This window comes from Mesoplodon densirostris, chromosome 6 (assembly GCF_025265405.1).
Source record: "Mesoplodon densirostris isolate mMesDen1 chromosome 6, mMesDen1 primary haplotype, whole genome shotgun sequence".
Classification (NCBI taxonomy): domain Eukaryota; kingdom Metazoa; phylum Chordata; class Mammalia; order Artiodactyla; family Ziphiidae; genus Mesoplodon; species Mesoplodon densirostris.
The window spans coordinates 35,142,224-35,166,138 of NC_082666.1; the positions used below are offsets into that span (position 1 = coordinate 35,142,224).

Here is a 23,915-nt window from a genome sequence, read left to right on the forward strand (position 1 = left end):
AGAGGAATGCGCCACATAAACAATTTTCACCATCAGATATGAAAGACCATATGCTTCCTGCATGAAGGGGTGAATTCAAAGAGAATCACAGGGGGAAATGAAGTAAACGCAGAGACAGTCCATCATTCTCACCCAATTTCTGCACATCTATGTGTCCTCCACCTGTGGTTTTATTTAGCTGAGCCCCAGAGTAAATAAGAACAGTATGTTACACTTACACCACACGTGCGTGTACACACACACACACACACACACAGAGTCAGGTAAAATTATATATTTGAGATATTTGGGAAGAGTGAAAAGTCTAGAAAATACAGCAGCTACCTTCTACATTATCTTAGGAGAAAGCAAATAAGACAAGTTTCTTTTTAATCAGTTGCTTGTACTAAGTCCAGAGTTGCCATTATTTTTAATTTTTTTAAGAATCATTTTTGACCGAAGGAGTTGAGCCAAAGGGTGTGTCTTGAGGCTACTTTCCATTGGAAAACAATGTATGCATTCATTTACTCAACCAGCATTTCTTGAGAGCTTTCACTAAGCCAGGTTCCTTGTTAGACACAAGCTAGCAAGATGCTAGGAGCCATGTGCAAAGAAAGATAAAGAAGAGATGATTATTATCCTCAAGAGGTTTGCAAATGGGAGTTGGGAACAGAACCCCAAATCCATAAAAAAGTGTTTAAAATACCGTGGCATAAAATTGGTGGTGGAAATATGTCTGTAAGATATGGCAGCGAGAAAGCATGGGAAATGTATCAGGGAAGACTTCCAGAAGGAGATGGTACCTGAGCAGATTAATAAGTAGAATTACCCAGGGAGCAAACTGACAGAACTTAGTAGCTAATATACGTGTGTGGTGTTTACCAGAGAGGGGCAAGTCAGAGGTCAGGGTAACATCCAGAGGCTCACAGACATAGAAAATAGACTTGTGGTTGCCAAGGGGGAGGGAGGGATGGATTGGAGTTGGAGGTTAGCAGACACAAACCGTTATATACAGGATGGATAAACAATAAGGTCCTACTGTATAGCACAGAGAGCTATATTCAGTATGCTGTGATAAACCATAATGGAAAAGAATATGAAAAAGAATACATATATATATAACTGAATCACTTTGCTGTACGGCAGAAATTAACATTGTAAGTCTACTATACTTCAATAAAATTAAGAAAAAATAATAAAACAAACAAAAAACAACAAAAAAAGATAACATCCAGGTCTCCATCTTAAATAGAATGGATTAGTGGTGGTACCAGCAGCTGAACTAAAGAATGCCGGGAGGAGGAACAGCTTTATGGAGAAGATGAGTTTGGTCTTGCATATGTTGGGTTTGAGATACTTATGGACCATCCAGGTGGAGACACTGAAAATGCAATTGTATGTAGAGACTGGAGTTACAAGAGAGGCTGAAGATATAGGTTGGGTAGATATAAGTCAGTGTGTAGGTGGGAATTAAAGCACAAGGGTGGACATGATTAGTCAGGGATAAAATGTAGAGCCAAGTGAACATTAAACGAAGAAGTAGAAGAGGCATGCTTATTGAGAATGTGGTATCCTGGCTTCTGAAGGGGAGAAGGAGTGGTCCAAAGCGTTGTATAAAGGGGAGAAGTCAATAGATTCACACTGAAGAGTATCCATTAGACGTGGCAGTTAGGATGTCACGGACTTTAACAAGATCAGATACAACAGCATGGCGGGTGCCATAACAGAGTGGAGTAAGTCGAGGGGTGACTGGGATGTGAGGAAGTTGAGGCAGCAAGTGGCGAGTGCTATTGGGGAAATCTGGAGGCGAGATTCAGCGGTAATTGGAACAGAACGCAGGGTCAAGAGAAGTTCACCTGTTTTTGGTGTGAGCGAATTTATTCTAAAGGGACTAAACGGGAGGAGGCATCTTGGAGAGAAGTTGAAGCTATGGCGGAGAGGGGATCATGGATAAAGTGCCATCCCAGAGGAATCGGCACAAGGTCAGGTGCACAGGTGGAGGCCTTGGCCTTCAGCAGGAGAGTCTCTGAGTCAGAGGCTGGAGGTGAAAGGCTGGATGAGACTTTTTCTCTTCCTGCAGAAAGGGATATTTCTTAGGAAGAAAGGATTTAAGCTACTGAGAAATATATTGCTTTGAAAGGAGATCATTTCACTTTCATGTAATCAAAACTCTTTCTTTCTGATGAAACAGACTCAAACAAGAATCACATCCGAGAAATCAATGCTCAGCGCTGGCTTGGAAATGATTTTCTATAGAAGAAATCAACTTGCACAGATTCTGACAGTATGAGCCATGTGATTCCAGATAAGATAAATATACAAGAAAAGAATAGGCTGGTTTCCAGGGGCTTAGGAAAACTGATGGAGAGAGATTTTCATTCATATTTACTTGGGATTAAATTTGCACCAACATCAGTAATGAAAAGTACTAATATGTCCCAGCTGTTCACTCAGATAAAAATAGAAAGTAATCCAATATTTATTTTTTTCAATGAATATACAAATTTTAATACATTTGGCGGGGTGGGGAAAGTAGCAAAACCAAGCCGAGATTTTTAAACTATATTGAATAGCACCATTTCCAAGTTAGTTTCACTATAGAATCCTTTAAAAGTGTGTTCTTGCTTTGCTTTGCTTTTCGTTCACTCAACAAATATTTATTGAGCGTCTGTATATACAGGAAAGAGTATAAGGTACAGTAATAAAATAAAATAATAGAATATGATAATAAAAATAATAAAATATTGTCCTGTTTCTCAATAAGCCTGTACTCAGGAGAGGGATAATACAGGTAGGGTTGGGGAGGATAAATACATTTTTAATGCTCTACTACCAGGTGGGGTGTACCAAGTGCCTAAGAGGTCTAAGGATGCTATGGGGATTTGGAAGGAGTGAACACATTAGGTTGAGGGGATTGAAGGAAAACATTACTATGGAAACACTTTGGGCTTTGATTATTAGGTGTATCCAGTAGATAGAGTTGGGAGAGGAGAGTCATTCCAGGCTTTTTCACAGAGCAGCCTGCTGTTGGTTCTGGCTGGGACACAGGGGAAGGTGTAAGGCTGGGGAGGCGTGAGAGCAGAGGGTGGAGGGTGTGACAGGAATTCCACCTAAGAAGGTCAATCTGATTCGGGAAGGAGACGATGGAGAACCATCAAGTCAACTTTTCAACGAGGGAAAGGATATGAGCTATACTTCAGGAATTCTTAAAGGCACCATTCTCTTCTCGGCCATATTTCTGTCTCGGTGATGACGTAGGGGAAAAAAAATGAAATGGGCTTGAGTTTCCACTGACACCTTGCAGTCAAGGAAGGTCCTGTTCTTTCACAAGGAGAAGTGGAAATCCTGTTTATTTAAAGGCCATTAACCTTTTTCACAGTAAAATACCAAATGATCTATGGTGATTCCAGATAAACTCATCTGAGTAAAAGGAAACTGTTTCCTTACAAATTGAGTCACAAATGAAAAATATTTGGGGGGTGCCATAGAAACGCACTGTTTTCCTGAAATATGGAAAATGAATTTTGTAGCATGTATGTGTGTGAAAGGAAACAATATTCTGTACAGTGTCCTACCTGGAATATGGAAACAGAAAGCTATTAAGATAGATAGATAGATAGATAGTCAGTCTTAGAATGGAGGGGTTAGATAATCAGGTCCCAGGCAGAATTGAGGATCCAGGCAGCAGGAACTAATGCGACAGCCTTCAGAATCCTGCTATAGGAATGATTGACCACCCCCCTCCCAATTTTTCTCCGTTCCTGGGCGGCTCCTTCCAAGACGCAGATTTCTGGGCAAGAGTCCAGTTGACCTAGAGTCCAGTTGACCTAGTTAATATTTCCACTCCTTGGCCAGGGATACGAGGCTGTCTGATCAATAGTTTCACCAAATCCACAAGGTACTCCAGAGAGATTGTTTCCCAGTGGAGGAGCTAGATGCTGTTCCTCGAAAAGAGCAGGGATCCTGGGCAGGCAAAATTAATAATGCCCACCACCTTAGCATCTGTCACCAGACTCACTTCTGGACTACGAGTAACGTGTATTCTGCTCCCCCTCTGCAACCAGAACTCCAGGGTCATGGGTGAGCTCCACGTTGCTGAGTCTTACGTGTAGTGGTGATTAGCTCACTGTACTGCAAAGCTGGGAAGGTCTTTCAAGTGTATGGACAGCCCAGTCTTGGCTCTCTTCCTGGTATGATTCAGCTGGCAAAAGCTGTGAGCATCAGACTGACACAAACGTCCCAGTACCAACATACCAGAGATGCTAAGACATGGATGATTATTATTGTGCAAAGAGTAGGAACTTCCCTGCTGAGACTTTGGATGGGGCAGGGATGTGGGGTGGGGTGGGATGAAGCACAGACCCAGCTGAGCCCCATTTTATAAGGGTTGATTAGCAGGAATGAATCGCATACCTCACGATTGCCCATTTCTCCCTTCTTTTGCTGCTGAGACATTAATGAGGCTCTAGGCTCTGATTATCTATGGCCCCACATCCGCAGTGTGCTTCAAGGAGCATTCCTTCAAAAGTCAACAATACATGGTAAATGTCTTGCATCACTTAGGATTAAAGGTGAATGCGAGTAACAGAGACCCACAGTAACAGTGGCTTAAACAAGATGTTTATTTCTCCCTCCAGGAAAAATCCACAGGTAGGCAGTCAAGAGCTGTGTGGTGGCTGTGTGCTGGGAATCCCTCAGGGACCCAGCCTTCTTCCAGCTTAGCCCTCTCCTATCTTTGTTCTCAGAGTTCAAGATGGCAGTGAGAGCTTCACCTGCACATCTGTGCATTTCAGGCAGAAGGATGAAGGAAGGGCTGAAAGAAGAAAGGGCTACAGAAGGTTCTAGAAGCTGCCCTACAACACTTTGGCTTACATCCCTTTGGCCAGAATATGCTACCCATGGTTGCAAAAGATGCTAGGGAGTGTGCACATTATTCTGTGTGCCCTGTGCCCAGCTTAACTGTAGGGGTTACATTGAACTGAAAGAAGGGGAGGATGGGAATTGGTGAACAACTCACAGCCTCTTTTATGTTTTGCCTTGTGCTGGATGCATAAAGAGGCGGGCAGCTTTCCTATCCTCTGAGGAGCAAACATTCTCCCTGAGGTTCTTGTTTTGGCAGGTTGGTCAGACAGGCACCCCACCTGACTGCTCAACTATGAAATTGCAGTTCTAGGGGAGAGAACAGGCCTGAATTCAGCACCTTGGGCTGGTCTGTCAGCATCTCCTTTTCATTCTGGAAGTATTTACTAAGACTCTAATGCATGTCGCCTGAGCAGCAATGGTTGACCTGTTCACAGTTTATGTGTGTGACCTGGGCCCATGTCCCTCGACAGTGAGGAAAGCTGTAATGGGTCCATTGTGAGGAATAGACTGGTCTTGCTCAGGGCTTGTTCAGAAATGTCCTTAGGGTCCCCAGGATTTTGTGAAGTTCCTTTACCGCTCCCCTTGCCTCAGCTTTTCGTTGGTGCTGAGTGGGCTCCGTGAAGAAGCCCAGAAGTCCCCCTTCCTCTTGGTCACTCTCCCCTTTCCTCTTCTACTCTTCCCACCGCCCCCCACCCACTTCTGGGCCCCAGTTCGTATCACCCATGCTCCCCACTGAGTAGTGAGTTCCATTTGCCTTGGGTCTTCCCGTTTCCCAAATGGAGTGCCCACAAGTCAGGGTGTTAGCTAAACTTGACCTCTGCACTTCCAAGGGATGGAACTCAGACCATGAGTGAAAGCTGGTTAGCTTTCACTGACCAGTGCTGATGGTGAGCCCTGTTCCAAAAGGGAAGGGCTGCCTTGGGAGGTGGTGAATTCCCTGTGTGCAGAGGATTTCAAGCAGAGGTAGGATAACTGCTGGTTGGAGAACAGTTCAGGGGCTTCATGTTTCTGGAAATCAATGCGATTAAATGGCTTCCACTTACAGCCTGACCTTCTGTGGTTCTGTGAGCATGAAAAATCCATTGTGTTGCCCTATGCATTCTTGAGGAAGTGAGGGAAAAGGAGAAATGGTCCTAGGGAGATAGTTGAAAGCAGTGGCAAAGAGTCCTGGTTCTCTAGTACCATGGTCCAAATCCTGGCCCCATTATCTTTGTGACCCTGGGCAAGTCAGTAGCTTTCTGTATCTCATGTCCTTCATCTGTGTAATGGGAGTGAAAGAAGTCCTATTTCATAGGATATTGTGAAGGTTAAGTATCATAATGCATGTAGAGCATTTAGAACGGTGCCTAGCACATAGTAAGCACTCAAAAATCCTCCTCATTATTACGATTGTTACATATAAGCAGTATATACATAACAAAAACAACATTAGGACTGTTAGTATCATAACAATTATTCTAACCATCACTGATGGAGAAAGAAAAAAATGAAATACACCTGAGTTTATAGGCAAAGCCTTTTCCAAACAGTAAGACTGTTGGAAACCCAGTTTGTATTAGTCTGTACTCTTTTGGATTCCACTGAGAAATGCCATGCGAAGGGAACATTGATTGGCTCCTATGAGTAAGAAGGGTAGAGGTACCACAGAGAATCATGGGAAGCAGGAGCTAGAGAATCAATGGGCCAGGGTCCCTCTCACTCAGCCTCTCTTGTTCTCGTCTCTCTTTGCTTGAGCCTTGTTTTCTGCCACTGCAGATGAGGGAAGGCAGGGTCCCAGCAGGGCCTGGAAGGCCAGGTATTTCTGGCCCAGTCCAGGCCCAGCAGAATGAGAGCACAAAGTGAGCAATGGGGACGAGGGACAGGAATATTGGGGACGTCTCTGAGGCATCTTGCTGAGCTGTGTCCATTGGAGGGCAGAGTGTGCAGTGATTGAAAAGACCATGCAAGGCCACATGCTCCTGGGTGAGGGAGGGACATATTACATTCTGGGCCTCAGTCTGTGATGTCTTCTCTGCCTGGCACGTTTTCTTCTCTTTCCACCCGATGAAGGCATCCTTCAAGGCCCAGCTAACATAACACCTCCTCAAGTCAAGTTTTTCTCACCACTTTGTATCTGTTGGAAATTGCATTCAGCTGTAATCACAATAGTGGCTTAAACTCACAGCAAGAAATCTGGAGCGAACTGTCCAGAGCTGGTGTCATCACTCCAGGGTGCTAACTAGAACCCAGGCAATTTCTCTCTTTCTGCACACTCAGCCATCCTTAGCAGACTCTTGCCCCTCTGGACACAAGATGACTACTCCACCTACAGCATCATATGCCTTATGGTAGGCAGAGTAATGGATCCCCCCCCCCACAAAGTTGTCACCGTCCTAACCTTCAGAACCTGTGAGTATGTTAGGTTACATGGCAAAGGGGAATTAAAGTTATAGACAGAATTAAGTTCTCCAAACAGCTGACTTTAACATAGGGAGATTGCCCTGGATTATCTGGGTGGGCTCAGTCTAATCATAAGGATCCCTAAAAGTGGAGAGGAGGCAGAAGAAGAGAGTCAGAGGGAGATGTGACTGGGGAAGAATGGTCAGAGAGCTACAGCACTGCTGACTTTGACGATGGAGGAAGGAGCCATGAGGCAAGGACTGTGGGTGGCCTCAGGGAGCTGGAAAAAGCAAGGAAACAATTCCTCCCTAAAGCCTCCAGAAGGGAACAGAACTCAACCACCTCTTGATTATAGCCTGTTGATACCCATGTCAAACTTCTGACCCACAGAAGTGTAATATAGTAAGTTGATACTGTTGTAAGCTACTGTGTTTGTGGTCACTTGTTACAGCAGCAGTTGGAAGCTAATACATCTCTCTAGCACCAGGTCCCTGTACCAGGCAGGAAGAAGGGAAAGGCTGAGGGCATATGCCAGCTTTCCCAGAAGTCTCGCCCAACAATGTTTACATACATCTCATTGGCCAGAACTGTCCTGTGGCCACCCTTCTATGCAAAGGAAGCTGGATGTGTAAATTTTCAGCTGGGTACATTGCCACATATCCCCCACAAAATAAGGATTCTGTTAGCATGGGAGTAGGGGAGAAGAGATCTTGGGCAGGCAACTTGGAGTCCCCGGAGGAACTGACACTTTTCCAAATCATTGTTCTTTCCTCCAGCTCTTTTTGGGCTCTCTTGCAATTTATGTGTTTACTTGGCTATTCTCATTACTTTACCAAGAGCTCGCCTGAGCAGACACCTTGGCTGATTTAGCTCTCTGTCCCTGATGTTCAGCACAGTGCCTGATGGAAGGAAGGTGCTTGTATTAAGTTGGATGGATGGATATATACATGGACTTTGAAATGAGAGAATGATCTATGCACTTTATAGCGCCATAGGTCCTTTGTATTTTCCCATTACGAAGGTCTGTTGGGGTTAGGTCAATTTTATGAGACCATTTGGCCAGGATTGCAACCTCATCTCCAGTAAATTGAATGTGCACAGCTGCAGTGTGTCACCTTTCTTTACTGTCTATTACAGTCTGCTGCTTGCTGAGGAGAAACTGAGCAAGCCAGTCAGAGGCTGTTACGTGCACATGCACCTGTCTCAGCCTAAAGAGCCTTGGTTAACCTTGAGTGTAAATTACACTTCCTGCTAATTCTTTATTTTTAGCTTGGCTCCTCCAGGGAAGACTGCATTAGATTTCCGTCATGAAACTACAAAACACTGACATTTCTAGCCCAACTGGGATGACTCTTATTAACCCCATGACACTCGGTTTCTTGGGAAGCTCCTCAGCCCTGGGACTCAGGTTTTCCATGAAAAGATGTCAGTCTGGGCCGTCCAGTGCCCACATGTGCATGTGTAGAGAAAGCTGCTGCTTGGATCTGACTCACTCAGACTTATATAAGCTGTCGATTTCCTGAGTTCATTCCCTTTGGATGAAACTCAGGTGGTGTTACCGTGAAAGTCTAGTTTTGTTGCTTTTTTTTCCTCTCTCTCTCTCCGTTCCTTCTCAGTTACACAGTATCACGACCCAAATCTTTAGCACTTGATCTATATAGCCAAGAGCCCTGAAACCCATAAGGCCCGGGCAGTGGACACAACTGGGCCAGCCAGTGGGCATCAGGTCACAGAGAATTCTTAATCACTTGAGCCTGCTTCATCGGAAGAAGTGAGTTACTTATAGTCAGCCTCTTTTTTTTTTAAGTCAGATATTTTTTGTTTGTTTATTTATTTTTGGCTGTGTTGGGTCTTTGTTTCTGTGCGAGGGCTTTCTCTAATTGCGGCAAGTGGGGGCCACTCTTCATCGTGGTGCACGGGCCTCCCACTATCGTGGCCTCTCTTGTTGTGTAGCACAGGCGTCAGACGCGCAGGCTCAGTAGTTGTGGCTCACGTGCCTAGTTGCTCTGTGGCATGTGGGATCTTCCCAGACCAGGGCTCGACCCCGTGTCCCCTGCATTGGCAGGCAGATTCTCAACCACTGCGCCACCAGGGAAGCCCCCAAGTCAGATATTTTTAACCCAACTTTTTTCCAGAATCCCTTGTAGTGCCTGACTCTTGAGTCCAGCCAGACAGGCTCCATCAGTGTTGGTTGAATTGAATGTAAATCGATATTGTGCCCATTTTAACCCCCACTCGACCCAGGAGAAGCTGGGACCCCGGCACCTTTCCAGTGCCACAGCCTGTGAAAGGCAGCCTTCTCAGTGCTAGGCCAGAGGAGGCATTTTTTTAAAGTGATTTACTGTTTTTATTCTGATTAGATAAGGAATACATGAGGTTTTTTTTTAATTGGGGAAATATTGAAAATTATAAAGACGAAAATTAAAATCACCCAATAGCTCATTACCCAGAGACAACTACCATGGATATTTTCCTATTTTCTCGAGCTTAACGCTCATGAAGGGGTGCTCTGTATCCCTCCTGATTTCTCTAAGGATTGAGGGAAATGGGGAGAGGGTAGATTATAGTCCTTCTAATCTTTTAGCTTCAGCTATTATTGGGATATACATACACATACATATATTTATATAGATATATATTATTAGGAAATATATCATTAGGATATAATATATATAATACACACATATATAATATATATCTCTCTAACATACACATATGTATATTTTATTAACATCTTTATTGCGTATAATTGCTTTACAGTGTTGTTTTAGTTTCTGCTGTATAGCAAAGTGAATCAGCTGTACGTATACATATATCCCCATATCCCCTCCGTCTTGTGTCTCCCTCCCACCCCTCTAGGTGGTCACAAAGCACAGAGCTGATCTACCTCTGCTATGCGGCTGCTTCCCACTAGCTGTCTGTTTTACATTTGGTAGTGTATATATGTTAATGCCACTCTCTCACTTCGTCCCAGTTTACCCTTCACCCTCCCTGTGTCCTCAAGTCCATTTTCTACGTCTGTGTCTTTATTCCTGTCCTGCCCCTAGGTTCTTCAGAACCTTTTTTTTTAGATTCCATATGTATGTGTTAGCATATGGTATTTGTTTTTCTCTTCCTGACTTACTTCACTCTGTATGACAGATTCTGGGTCCATCCACCTCACTACAGATAACTCAATTTCCTTTCTTTTTATGGCTAATATTCCACTGTGTATATGTGTCACATCTTTTTATCCATTCATCTGTCGATGGACACTTAGGTTGCTTCCAAGTCCTGGCTATTGTAAATAGTGCTACAATGAACATTATGGTACATGTTTGAACTGTGTCAGTTAGCTGTTGTCACGGTAGTGCTCTGTGACAAACTACTCTCAAACTCAGTGGTTTAAAACAAAAATCATTTGTACTTGCTCACACTTCTGTGAGGAGTAGGCTGGGTGTTGGCTGATCTAGGCTGGGCTTAGCTGAGTGGCTCTAATTGAAGGTGCAGGTCTGACTGGGCATGGCTTCTGACTCTGGGTTGGGCTCCTGTCCACTCCCCACATGTTCTTTCCGGGGTGCAGGCTGAAGGGACAGCAGCTGCCCAGAGAAGCTGTTCTCTTGGTGCCAGCAGAGGCACAAGAGGACAAGCCCAACGGGGCAAACACATTCCAAACCTCTGTTTGTGTAGTGTCTGCTAACATCCTATTGGCTAAATCAGGTCACATGGCTGCACCCAAAGGGGCAGGGAAGTACATCCCGCCCACCATGAGGCCAAAGCAAATCATGTGACCCAACATCAGTGGGTCGGGGATGTATATACTCTTCCCATGGAGGTGAAGGAGGAAGGGAGGGAATTTGTTTTAGAATAATGGAATCTACCCACATCCTAGATAACTGCTGAGGTACTCGGTTTTTTGAGATTCAGATGAAATCGCTCAGAATTCACCTGGCCAGTGCTATCATCCAATCTCTCCAGGAAACCTCTAGCCCAGAGCTCCTCTACCCAGTGAATTAGTTCCATTTATAGATCATTTGAGTTGTCCCTATTCCATGCTCATATTCCTTTCCTTGATTCCTCCCAAAGTAATTTACACAGATGTGTGTAAAGGGTTTGCTGAACATTTGGAACAGCAAAGGTTGATATCTCTTTGTTTATATATTGGTGTTGCTTGGCCCCTCTCCTCTAGATTCTGTTTGCATTTCAGCCCACACACAGCCTCTCAAGTCAAAACTTGCTGAAGAATTACCTGGGTCTCAGAAATCCTGAAGATCTCATCTTGGCTGAGCTATGACTTTTTTGCAACTTGGTTCAGCTTTTTTCATTCATTCAACATACTTGTATTGAGCATTTGTGCCCTCACCATGATGAATTTATACTCTAGTAGGGGAAATTAACAATGTGTGTATATTCTAACACAGGGTTTAGAACTATTAAACCTTGGCAGTGTTGATTTGGGGGGTGCAAATCATTCCTTATTGTGGGGGGTGTCCTGTGCTTTGTAGGATGTTTATCAGTTGCTACCCACTAGATGCCAGTAGCACCACCTCTGCTCTCCTTGAGTGATGGGTAGCCACAGTACCCCCAGACATGACCAAATATGCCCTGGGGGACAAAAGCACCTTGGTTGAGAACCATTGCACTAACATACAGTAGACTTGATAAGACCTCCGGTCTTATTATTTCCTGGTGGTGAATCTGTGAAAGCCTCATGGGGTGGATGATCTCTGCGTTAAGACTTCAAAAATGATTAGGGTTTAGAAATGAGTTTCTTGAAGGAGGGAAAATCATGGGGCACAAATGGACAAATAAGGAGTAGCTCTGTCTAAAGCATAAAATGAAGTAGACTTATTGGTAAGAGTGGAGGCTCTATAGGTATTAGGAGGCTAGATACTGTCATCATAAGGACTACCACTTTCACTGTGAGGGAAATGATCAGTATATCTGAAGCCGTGTTCATTTGGAGGGGATACCACTACACATAGTGTTTGTCTTCATAACCCAAAGTAATTGCTGCAAAGTCTTATCCTTCCAGAGGTCATTTTCCTGATGCCTAGTAAGGAAACAGAAAAGGCCTCTGAGGGATACAGTGCAAAAATCCCATGCCTATATCTTGGTGTTCCTTACCCCTCAGAAGATCTCACTAGCCAGTTCCCAACAGCAGATTAGAAGATGGAAGAGGAGGAGGGGGAGGCAGGCATAGCCTCTGCAGAAAAGCTTCTAGCCCGACAGAGGGAAGGAGTCCAAAAGCAGAACTGAATGAATGAACGAATAAATTCAGACCAAACGATTTGGAAGCATAATAATCTGGAGTCCTGTAGGCAGGGGAACATCCATCCCTTCATAACCTCCAAAGGCATTGGTGCATTCCAGCACCACCCTAGTATACCAGCACATTCAATGTGTAACAAGGCAGGGCATATGTGAAGTACTGTAGAGCCCATGTGGCTAGAGTTTAGCACCAGTTAGGAGCAGGGTCTAAAGTTACACTTCCTGGCTTGAACCCTAGCCTCAAGGCGCTGCACCAGTAAACTAGTTCCTTAACCAAGCCAAGCCTTCATGATCTCATCTGTAAAATGAGAATTCCCGGCTCATAGGGTCATAGGGTCATCGGGAAGGTTGAATACAATAATCCGCATGAATTCTTAGCTCAGCTCTTGGCACAGATTTAGTGCTCAAGAAAAGTTAAATGGTTATTACTGTCATTTCATTGAAAGAATAGAGCTGCCAGGACTTCCCCCAAATCATCACTGTAGCTGCTGTTCTGGAATATTCCCAGAGTCTCCTGGCTGTGCTGAAATTTCCTTTCCAGGAAATAGATAAGTGGGTTGTAAACACTGAGAAAAGTTTCAGAAGAGTGGGGGCAGTCATATCAGTCCCTTCCATCTCCTGTCTTATTGGTAGTAGAGTTAGGCCACTGAGGAAGGTGACAGCAAGTTCCCAAGGGTACTGGCCATCAGCCATTTCTCGGCAACATATTCCCTTTGAGCAAGACTGGCTCTTCACCCTTGGCCAAGCTGACAGAAGAGCAGTTATCCTGAGATAGGAGAATATGAAGCTGCTCTCCAGCAGAAAGTATGTCCTATGCTATGTAAAACCATCTACCTCCAAGTTAAGAATGTACACGTGAAGAGAAGGGGAGGCACCAAAGCAAACTGCAAAGTGGCGGCAGTGACCTGGTGGCAGCACCTCTGGGTTGGTTTCCTTTGATCAGTGTCTGCTTAGTGGCAAAGCTGGAAACACAGGATGCTCTGTGAGGTAAAGCCTTGGCCGGGTACCACAGCATCATGTAAAATGCAGACCGCCAGGAAGTCACCCAGCAGCAAGAAGCTGCTCTCTGGTCCAGGGGTGGAAGGACAGTAGAGTAACCTGTCCTCTGTTTGTGTGTTTTCCAGGCTGGAACAGGAAATACAAGCACTGGAAAGTGAAGAGTCCCAGATATCTGCCAAAGAGCAAATCATCCTAGAGAAACTAAAGGAGACAGAAAAATCCTTCAAGGACTTTCAGAAGGTGAAGAAAACAAATGTGATTTCTCTCAGTTATATCCCTGAGGAAGTAAGCACTAGTAGAATGGTGCCAATTGGAGAAAAGGCCAGTTGGTATTGATGAGAAGACTAAGCCACACACTCTGAGGGGCAGATGCGTGAGGACCAGTGCCACCTCTGAAGCTGAGAGTGGCCTGTCTTCAGGGGTGGGTCCACCTGACCCACCAGAAGCACAGAGAAGAGACATGAAATTAACCCTATCTCCCTATGGTCCAAACCCTTTATACGCCTAATGCCTGAAAAGTCATCTCCCATTAGACTCTAGAATTCTAAAACCAATTCTTATGAAGCAATTAAACAGACTCCCTGTGGCTTTAAGTCTTTCCTTTATAAAAAGGCCAAAGACAAAACCATATCAAATGGGCATGAACTCTAAAAACAAAGCGTCAGTGAAACATGAAATTTTACCGTACAAGCGTGCCTTGGAGGTATTGCAGGTTTGGTTCCAGACCACTGAAATTAATCAAATATTGCAATAAAGTGAGTGTCATGAATTTTTTGGTTTCCCAATGCATATAAAAATTATGTTTATACTATACTGTAGTCTATTAAGTATGCAATAGCATTATGTGTAAAAAAATGTGCATGACTTAATTAAAAATAATGCTGTTGGAACAATGGTGCTGACAGATCTGCTTAACTGGGGGTTGTCAAAAACCTTCAATTTGTAAAAAATGCAATATTGAGGCCCAATAAAATGAGGTATGCCTGTCTGTGAAAACAGATGGTACTGTGTAGCAAAGGGAGAATCCATAAAGCCAGCAGGCTCTGAATAACTCAGGACCCTCCCTCCATTTTATAATACGTGTTTCCTCAGGTACCCAACAGTTGATAGGAAAGCAGTCTAATCACATTCATTTTAAGATGGGATTTTCTGATATCACTTCTCCAACACAACCAAGGGTATTTGCCGAATAATTGAAATATATCTCTTGTAGGAGAAATTCGATATAAGGTGGGAAGGGTAAACCTTTCTTAAATTTCAGGATCCCAAACAAATTTCCCAGAAGGAAAGAAAGCACGGGGTTTGCCCACCACAGTCTCAAGTTCTGGGGGAGAAAGATGGGTTAAATGAGAGAGGGGTCATCTCCCCACGTGTGTAGTGACGCTCTGCCCTGCTTTTGTTTCCACAGAGCTTCTCCAGTACGGATGGAGGTAAGTGTAAGCGCTCTCTCCCCATCTGTACCTGAATATTTTCATGCATCAACTTAGTGGGTTTCATTAACACAGGCTCACCAGGAGACACGGTGTGTTGGTTTGTAAGGGCATCAGAAAGAAGGGGAGTGCTGTTTGCAGGTGCTCAGGAGGGCCACGCCCCCGGTCTCCTCTGCCTCTCCTCTTCAAGGACCGCTTCTTGACCAACTCTTTCTAGGCTTACACAATTGGCCTGGCTCTTCTCCTTCCCATTTGGTCCCCAAGGTTCACTGCTTTGACCTCTCTTGAAATATGTTCAGCCAAGAGTGCCAGCCTCAGGACCAGTTCCCTGGTAGGGATGAGGCCACTGGTGCTGCTGGTTACGTCTCCAGGTTACAGTATACGGCAGGAGCCCTTCATTTGATGTTTAGGAAACCTTCCTAAGGCCTCTGGTTTTACTTTGAATCAGAAAACTGCAGTTTCTCCAGCCTTCCAGGGAAACAGGGCTGGGCAGAACCTCCCTCCCTGTGGGGCATGGTTGGCCAGGAGCACGTGAAGGGTGAGAGCAGGGCCCCTGCTTCCTGAACCCCATCCTGGCAGGAGTGGGCCTTCCTCTGCTCTCCCCTCCCCTCCCCTCCGCTCTCCTTCACTGGGGCCATGTGATGAACTTGGGATTGTGTGCTTCTCAGCCTTCACCGTGCTCCTCTGTTAGCTACAAACTCATGAAAACCACTTGATTCCCTCTTTCACTCTGGCCCTCAGCTAGACCTGTCTTAAAATGCCGGGACTTGTCGGAAGATCAGATACCATCTGCTCACCTGATTCTTGTGAGGTCAACCTCTAAATTAGGAAGATGATCAGGAGCTAGAATAAGTGTTGGCATCAGTGTTTTCCCAATGTCTTTTGGAAATATATGGTTAAAGATTTTAAAATGCAGAGACGGATAATGTATTTATCTGGATTAGCAAAGATCCTTGCAATAACGATAATTCTAACTTCAGCAAAAAAGAAAACAAACAAAAAAACTGGTTTGTCTGGGTTCTCACCACCACCCTCCAGCAAGTAAAAGGCAGGGGATCTGGATTTTGGCTCCTTGGGTGATCTTTGGGAAGGTATTAAATTAAATTCATGTGTCCAGTGCATGTGCTCAGAGGCAAGTCAGGGTCGAGCAAGCAGGGACTCCAGGAGGAGGACTTTCAATAGTTCTAGAACCTTTTCTAGGGTGTGGCCAAATCCGGACATTTGTTCTGTGCTTTGGGAGTGGAGCATGGACTGAAGAGGTGGCCTTGCCTATTTTGGGGAGTTGAGGGTGGCAGCATGGGAAGGATAGCGGGCTTTCCCTCGTGCTAGGGCTGCCCAGAGGCCGTGTACGTGACCAGCAGTAACACAGTGTCAGACACTGACCCACAGATACCCACATATTGGAAGCGTGCACATCAACTTTTTATGCTTTCACTTCTTTTTCTCTCAAACCAGGGCCTTTCCTAGACTTCTCTCTCTAATTAGGGAAGGGATGGAGCCTGCATGTCATGTCCCAGGGAAAGCTGTGCGGGCCATGGAGACCCATGTAGTCTATGACTTGTTAACAAGCATCCAAGAAGCCATGTTATAAACTCTCACTGCTCTCTTTTTCATTTTCACCCTGAACTTCTTTCATTTCCTCCTGTACTATGTACTTCCCACTATTTTCGTCTGTTCACCTAAGTAGTTCATAAAGGTGGTAAGAAACACGATCGTGACTGAGAAGGGAACCTACAGAGAAAAATCACCTTCATGATTCCATCCTTCATCACTTTTTGACAGGATGGGTGAGCTCAGGCTTAAAAGGATGCAAAAGTCTCAGGGATCCCAAGAAGTGGCCAGGGAAAAGTTTCCATGGCCTTGTCACCCTGGATGATGATTCCTACCGTGTCTGGTTATAACTAAGTCTGGGGAGACCTTTCCATTACACCACATCTGCTGGCAAAGAAAAGTTTGAAGGAGGAAGCACGTCCTTCCACAAATGCAGTCAGTGTTTATAGGCCACTCTGTGGTCTGAGGGTAAAAACTCATCATGAAGCACATCCAGTTCAGGGACTTTGGGATGTCTGATTCTTTTCTCTTTCTTTGATTTCAAAGTGCCAAGACCCTCTTAGAATCAACCAATTGTTGTTACTGAGACCTAACAAAAAAATGATTGTAGAATAATGATGCTTAGGACAAATACCCAACTTCTGAAACACGATGATTACAGAATCCAGGCCCAACTGAAATTATATAACTGTACAAGATGCTGCAGATAATCAGCAGAAGCATCTCTAGTTTAATGAGTTGCCAAGGAGTCGGCAGCTAGCATGTGCATGTGTAACGACCGCTGTTCAGGTACCCTGTGCATGTCTCCCTGTGCTTTTCAGAGAAAGCAAAGGTACTGGACTGCTGGATCACCAATGGTTTATTGTGGGGGTTTTTAATATAAATTTATTTATTTATTTATTTATTTTTGGCTGTGTTGGGTCTTCGTTCCTGTGTGAGGGCTTTCTCTAGTTGCGGCAAGCGGGGGCCACTCTTCATCGTGGTGCGCGGGCCTCTCACTATCGCGGCCTCTCTTGTTGCAGAGCACAGGCTCCAGACGCGCAGACTCAGTAGTTGTGGCTCACGGGCCTAGTTGCTCCACAGCATGTGGGATCTTCCCGGACCAGGGCTCGAACCCGTGTCCCCTGCATTGGCAGGCAGATTCTCAACCAGTGCGCCACCAGGGAAGCCCCACCAATGGTTTTTGACTACATGGTAGCCTTGGCAATCAAGAGCAATGTATTCCAATCTGGAGTAGAATTTCTTGGCAACATACGTTCTGATTCCCCCTCACTTCTTCCCCATCCCACATACACACTTATTATATGGTAGAGTCCTCATCGATTGGGTGGGTTGTTTTTACTGCCCTAAATAGGCACAGTGTTTTGTGTAAGTATAAATTGCATGTGGTATGTACCTAGAGCTACCTCTGTTCTTTACCCACCGAGGAGCTGGTGTGAAACCCTTGGCCAGAACTGGCAAAAGAAAATATCTGTCCTGGGCCCATCTCATCCTTGCTGTTTGAGACTGATCTTTGTAGATTTCCATCCCATCCCAGTCTGGGGTGGCCTGGGACCTTTCCCACATCAAAACTCTCATACCAGGGACTTCCCTGGCAGTCCAGTTCCTTTGCAGGGGGCACGGATTCGGTCCCTGGTTGGGGAACTAAGATCCCGCATGCCACAGGGTGTGGTTAAAAAAAAAAAAAAACTCAAAAAACAAAAAAAACACCTTCATACCAATTGTTGGGACAGCTCAGTGTGTCTTCAGTTGCCCAGAAGTCACGATTTCAGGAGAGTTTTCATCAATTTTGTTTCTCTAGCTTTAGCTATTTATGTTCTTCATAAAGATTTTAGCAGTGCCAGAACTAATGAGAAGCACTCATGTTACATCTCTGCTGTGTAAGTGACTGTTCTCTGCCTTCTCGGATGGTGGGAAGAAGCATGATAGACCACCCTGACTTTGGCAGGAAGAGGGCAGTTTACTGACTGAGGCCACATGAAGAAATCTCCCTGTGGAAGCTTCGGAGGCCCTGTTTCTTATTCCTTGTGTTGGTCTATCAGACACCCTCCCTGCTGCAGAACCTTAGGGTTTACTACTTAATGATATATTGAGGGGTTGCCCTGTCCTTTTCCTCATGCCCCACTCCTCGCCACCCCCTTATCTCTTAGCAGAAGCCATGGCTCCCCAGCCCCACAAGAGCTGCTGTCCTCAAGCCTGTAGCCAGTGACCACTGGGCAAAGGTAACTCCATCACCCACTCACATCTGGCAGGGAGCAGCCTCTGGGGGAACCTGAAACGTAAGCAATAGGAATCACATGCAGAGTTCCCCACCTGTGAGTGGCTTTTATTTCTAGCTGCTAAAACTTTCAGTATGCAGGGATGTCCTGGAAATTCTATATGTAGCATAGAATGTACCAGACACGTGTGACCAGTCCACAGAGTCTTACCTGGTCCTAATGGCTTGAGTCTCCATCTCATTTGAATGCAGGAAGTCAGATTTACTGTGATTGCCATTCCCTGGATTTCTGGAAATCCTCAGGGAAGCTCAGAAGTTCTGCACATCTGCTCTGGTCATCTCTTGTCCCCTAAACTGTCTCTCTAACCCCATATTGCTGCTCCCTCCTTCCCATGGGCCACTGTTAGCAATCTCCCTCTACCCGCTCAAGCCCCACTTACCCCCAGCTGCTGCTATCTCTGGTCCTGCCTTGTGCTACCTTGGGGCCCAGACCCTTCCCACAGCTCCCCAGAGTGAGAGCATGAGGCTGCAACCTAACTTGAGGAATACTAGCAGGGCAGCTCAACATGGAGAATAATGGGCAACTTTGGACATGTGGCCACACTCAGAGGCTCTGGCTCCAATCCAGGCCCCTTTCAGAGGGTCCCTACAGGCTGCTTCACGGCCATCTCCCAGCCCACCATCATCTCAAAGGCCCATCTTCCTTTCAGTGAAGGACTTTTAACCATGTCTGTCCAACCCAGGGCCCAACTCCAGCACACATGAGGCCCCAGGGAGAGACAGTAACCAGAGCCTCACTCCAACCCAGGGCCTGCCTGCCTGCTGACTTCTGACTTCCTGTTCCGTCTCCCCAAAGAGTTGATATAGACAAAGCCATTCTCTTAGAGAAACTCCACCCCCATCCATTCCCACAGAGCGTGTTCTTTGCCCTAAGCACATGATGGTCCAATGTCAGTATATTCTGGGTTATTCAGACACACGAGTCAGCAGTGGTCTAGTCGGCATATAACTGAACTAATCCTAATCTGGTGTCTGTTCGCAGTCCTCTCCTGCATGAAATTTAAAAGAGAAAAAAGAAACCTGCCAGAACTAAGGCGGTACCGATGGGGATACACAGGACGGGACGGATGTGGAAGTGGGTAGAGGCTAGGGACAAACTGGCCACTGGGAAGGGGAGTTAAGGACACCACCCGGGGTCCTGGGTGAATTATGGTGCCAGTGAGCTGAGGTACGTTGTACAGGAGAAGCAGCAGATGAGCGGAGATGAGAGTTCCATTTTGGACATGTTGAGCGTGAGGTGACTATGGGCCATTCAGTGGAAGTATGCGGTAAGCAGGTAAATGTGATCATTGACGAGTGATTGACATTCCAGGATTTTGGGATGTGGCCGTGACACAAGGAAGGAATCACATCACCTAGAGCCCAGCTTTCTAGAATGTTCCTTCGCTTTCCCACTTCTCTCTGGGTGATACACAGATTCTTCTCCTTGTTTCACATCAGTGGTTTCCTCCTCTCCTCTAATACTTTGGCACGCCTGTTGACTTCTGTGCCCTCCATCTCCCTAAATGGGGCTTTCAAGGTATTTTCCCAAGCAGAGCTGGTCTCCCTCTGTTGCACGGCCTCATTCCTTGCAACTGAGCTCATGGTGAGTTCACTGGGTGCTGTTATTTGGAATCTCAGGATTTTCTAGCTGAAACACCAGCCAGAAGTACTGAAATTGTGGGATAAATTCTGGAATTTTTTTTTTTTTGCGGTACGTGGGCCTCTCACTGCTGTGGCCTCTCACGTTGCAGAGCACAGGCTCTGGATGCGCAGGCTCAGCGGCCATGGCTCTCGGGCCCAGCCACTCCGAGGCATGTGGGATCTTCCCGGACCAGGGCACGAACCCTTCATCGGCAGGTGGAGTCTCAACCACTGAGCCACCAGGGAAGCCCTGGAATTTTTTTTTAAATGCCTACAAAATTAGTCTTCTGCATGAATCAGGCACATAAAGCTATATTCCAGTTTAAGGAAAGAGCCCCAAATCTATTTTCCAGTTCTGCTTAAGGCACGTTTTTAGTTTGAGGTCCCACATTTGGCCAATTCCACCAAATTTATAATGGCTCTCACTAGTCCATCTCTCTCTCTCTCTCTCTCTCTCTCTCTCTCTCTCTCTCTCTCTCTCTCTCTCTTCCCCTCTCTTCCCCCCGCCCCCGCCCCCAACTCATTGTACTCTTAGAATCTAGAGCTTTCTGATGAATCTTTTAATACATAGAGCTGTCCTGGGGCTTGAGCTCTCTGGCCAGGATCTCTCCTACCTCAGCTACTCTACTGAATACCAGTCACCGGGCAAATGCTGGTCTTTGTTTACCCTGATCCTCTCTTGCAGTGGCCGCCTCTGTGGTCCATTATGTAGGGCAGGCAAGCTGCTGTCTCGGCAGCGAACCCATTGGGCCTCCCAACACTGTGCCTAATTGTATTCCCTGTTCTCTGCTACCAGATGCAGTAAATTACATTTTCTCCCAGCTCCCCGACCTGCCAATCCTCTGTTCACGAACAGCACAACCGTCACCTGGGCAGGACGGAACCAGCAGAGCAGCTGGTAAGTCCTGGGGAGCTATTTGGTTTTGATGCCAGGACTGACCATGGGGCTTGCGTTTCTCTGAGCTTTAATAATGAGGGATGCCCAGATAGATATCCTTACATGGGGGGACCCTGTCCTCAGCACAGCTTCAGATGTAGAATTTACAGTGGCCACACAAGGCAGGCACTGGGCCCTGCTGGGTGTCTGAGGACCGAAGGGGAGGGAGTATTGAGAAAATCAGAAAGCATTTTTCTTCCCACTTCAGAAGAGTCTGTCTTGTGTTTGTGGTCTTCATAGCTGTCCTCATTCTTAAAGTTCATTTGCACTCTGCCTCCAGGGAATTTTATTTTCCATATTGGAATAATACAAGATCAAATGAGCTATGCCGGGAAGCTGGAGGGAAAGTATTTTCAAAGCGTATGAGTATGTTGCTGGAATCCTTTGGGAATTGAGCTGTTTTGTATATTGTGAACATATGTATTCTCAAGTCTTCCCATTTCTGGAGTTATTTCTTAACTACTGTGGTATATTTGGGAAATAAAAGGAGCAATTTAAAGAATATATGTTTCTTGCTAATGTTTCTCACAATTGTGGATTTTAGAAAATAATACACTTGTGAGTGTAAAGCATATAGAGAGCTCTGCTTTCCTCTGTTCAATGCGAACATGCCTCAGAAATCAGAACTGGACAGCCGTGAACAGTAAATCTCTATACCGATCTTTTTGCTCTTCACAGAATTGCACTGAGGGCCGGGGTCGAATGGAAAAATGAACTGCCAAGGTTGTACAGTTCGTGACAGTGTAGGTGAACTTGAGTCTGAACATCAGATTATGCTTTACATAATCTAGGTAAATTTATGTTTAAAATAAGTCACCTAAGGACACCTTTTATAAGACAAAATAATCATGGACTGTTAAGTCAGAGGAAGTCCTTTATACAGGCCAATCTGAATATTTTATGAAGCAAATAGTCCCTCCTTATTTTAGTATAAAAGGGCAAGCAAGTATTGACATAATTGTCATGCGCACTGGCTAAATTTCAGTATCTACCAAGTGTCTCTGTAAATATCCTATCATCATGTTACTTTTACATACAGACTCACGGGGTTCTAGAGTTGGGGTGGGGGGGGCGGGGAGGACTGTAAATTGTGTCTGGTCAAACCCAAGCCAGGCCAACAGATCCCCGGATAGTTAAAGGATAAGCCAGAACTTGCAGCCTACAGTCATGCTACAAAGGAACCATTGGCAGTGACTTAAGCTGTGGATTCTTTTCAATGCTCCAAAATGCACTTCTGAGATCAAGTGGGGATAATAACTCTTCAAAAGTCACATACCTCCCTGCTTGTTATTAGCGTTGGTAGTTCGCAATAGCAGTGCGTAAACAGCTTTGCAGCCCCTTTCCACATGTTTCTGCACCTCACAGGACATGCAATATGACCCAACTAATGGATCGGCTCATGGTGGGGTGGGTAGGAGCAGTGTGTGGGGACTGATTTTTAAGAGATATGAAAAAGATTGGTAGACAAGCAATGTAAAGTTCAAGAGTGTTCTGTTGCTGAGATTGTAGTGCTGTGAGCATAAGAATACACATACTATTACAAGCTAGCATCCTTCGTCTTCAAAGATACTGTAAAAATAAAGATCCAAATAGCGAAGGCATTTTTTAAGAAGTATTATGTGCTCAAAATCTTCTAAAAAATAAGCTTACATGTACTTTTGTTTATTAGTTAAGAACTAATTTGCATAAATGTATCTCCTGTGGAAATACACAGACGCAGAGTCTTGAAAGGAATTGTCTTTGATGTGGTTAACTGCTTTGTCCAGGCTGTTTTTGAAGTAGAACATCCAGATTAATTGTCATTTATGGCTAACAGTGACTACTCAGAGCATGAATGGCATGCAAAGTAATGGCACTCACCATTAATGGAATTCTTTCTCCTGGATATAATCCATCTTGCTTTAGGAATGTCCTTTTGGAAATTTGTGCAATCTTAAGGCCATTTTAATAAATGTCACCGGTCATTACTCAGTATTATGACAAATATCTGATTGTTTGGAGTTTGGGAGGTTTTAGATTCTGTATAAATGGGAATTTATTTAGAATCATTGCTTTGCAGATTCAGGAAGCATCTATTCCAATCCCTCATTCAAACATGGAATCCGGGGGATAGAAGCCCTGCAAAGAGGCCCTCAAAAACCACAGTCACCCACCGTGAGACTGGGTCTCCCTCCAGGTGGCCCATTCTGTCTATAATTGGTTCTGACAATTGGGAAGTTCTTCCTCTGATGGAACTCTCATTAGTCTGCTGCTTTCATCTTCTACCCATTGGTCCTTATCCTGCCCTCTGGAGCCCCTCAGAACAAACCTAAGTTCTGATTTCCCTGTAAGTAGTTGAAAATGGCGGTCACGTCCTGTCTTTCCCAGGTCCTCACTCTCCATCCCCTTAATACCCACAGCCCTGGTCTCTTCAGCTGGTCCTGAGATGATGAGGTTGCTTTGACACCCTCTGCCATGCCTGTCCCTCCCCTCTGAACGCTCCCCGCTTTGTCTCTGAAGTACGAGGCTCAGAGCTGCCGAGCGCGCGCACTCTGGGCTGAGCCTGTCACCCCACAGAGCGGGGCTTGATGCCACAGACCATGTGACTCACTTGGTTGCCATCATAGCCTTCCAGCTTCAGGCTCTA

General features: G+C 45.3%; 1 protein-coding gene across 7 annotated transcripts in view; it reads left to right on the forward strand.

Moving 5' to 3' along the window:
• Nucleotides 1–23,915, forward strand: part of PALM2AKAP2 (PALM2 and AKAP2 fusion) — a 497,574-nt gene that overhangs the window by 253,602 nt on the left and 220,057 nt on the right. For 4 of the 7 annotated variants that reach the window (XM_060101227.1, XM_060101231.1, XM_060101228.1 and 1 more), the window contains 3 exons: nt 13,596–13,710; nt 14,879–14,900; nt 21,149–21,250. In XM_060101227.1, coding sequence (XP_059957210.1) covers nt 13,596–13,710; nt 14,879–14,900; nt 21,149–21,250 — 239 coding nt within the window. The remainder of the gene's footprint in view (nt 1–13,595; nt 13,711–14,878; nt 14,901–21,148; nt 21,251–23,915) is intronic. The other 3 variants (XM_060101237.1, XM_060101230.1, XM_060101233.1) reach the window with 1 other exon arrangement.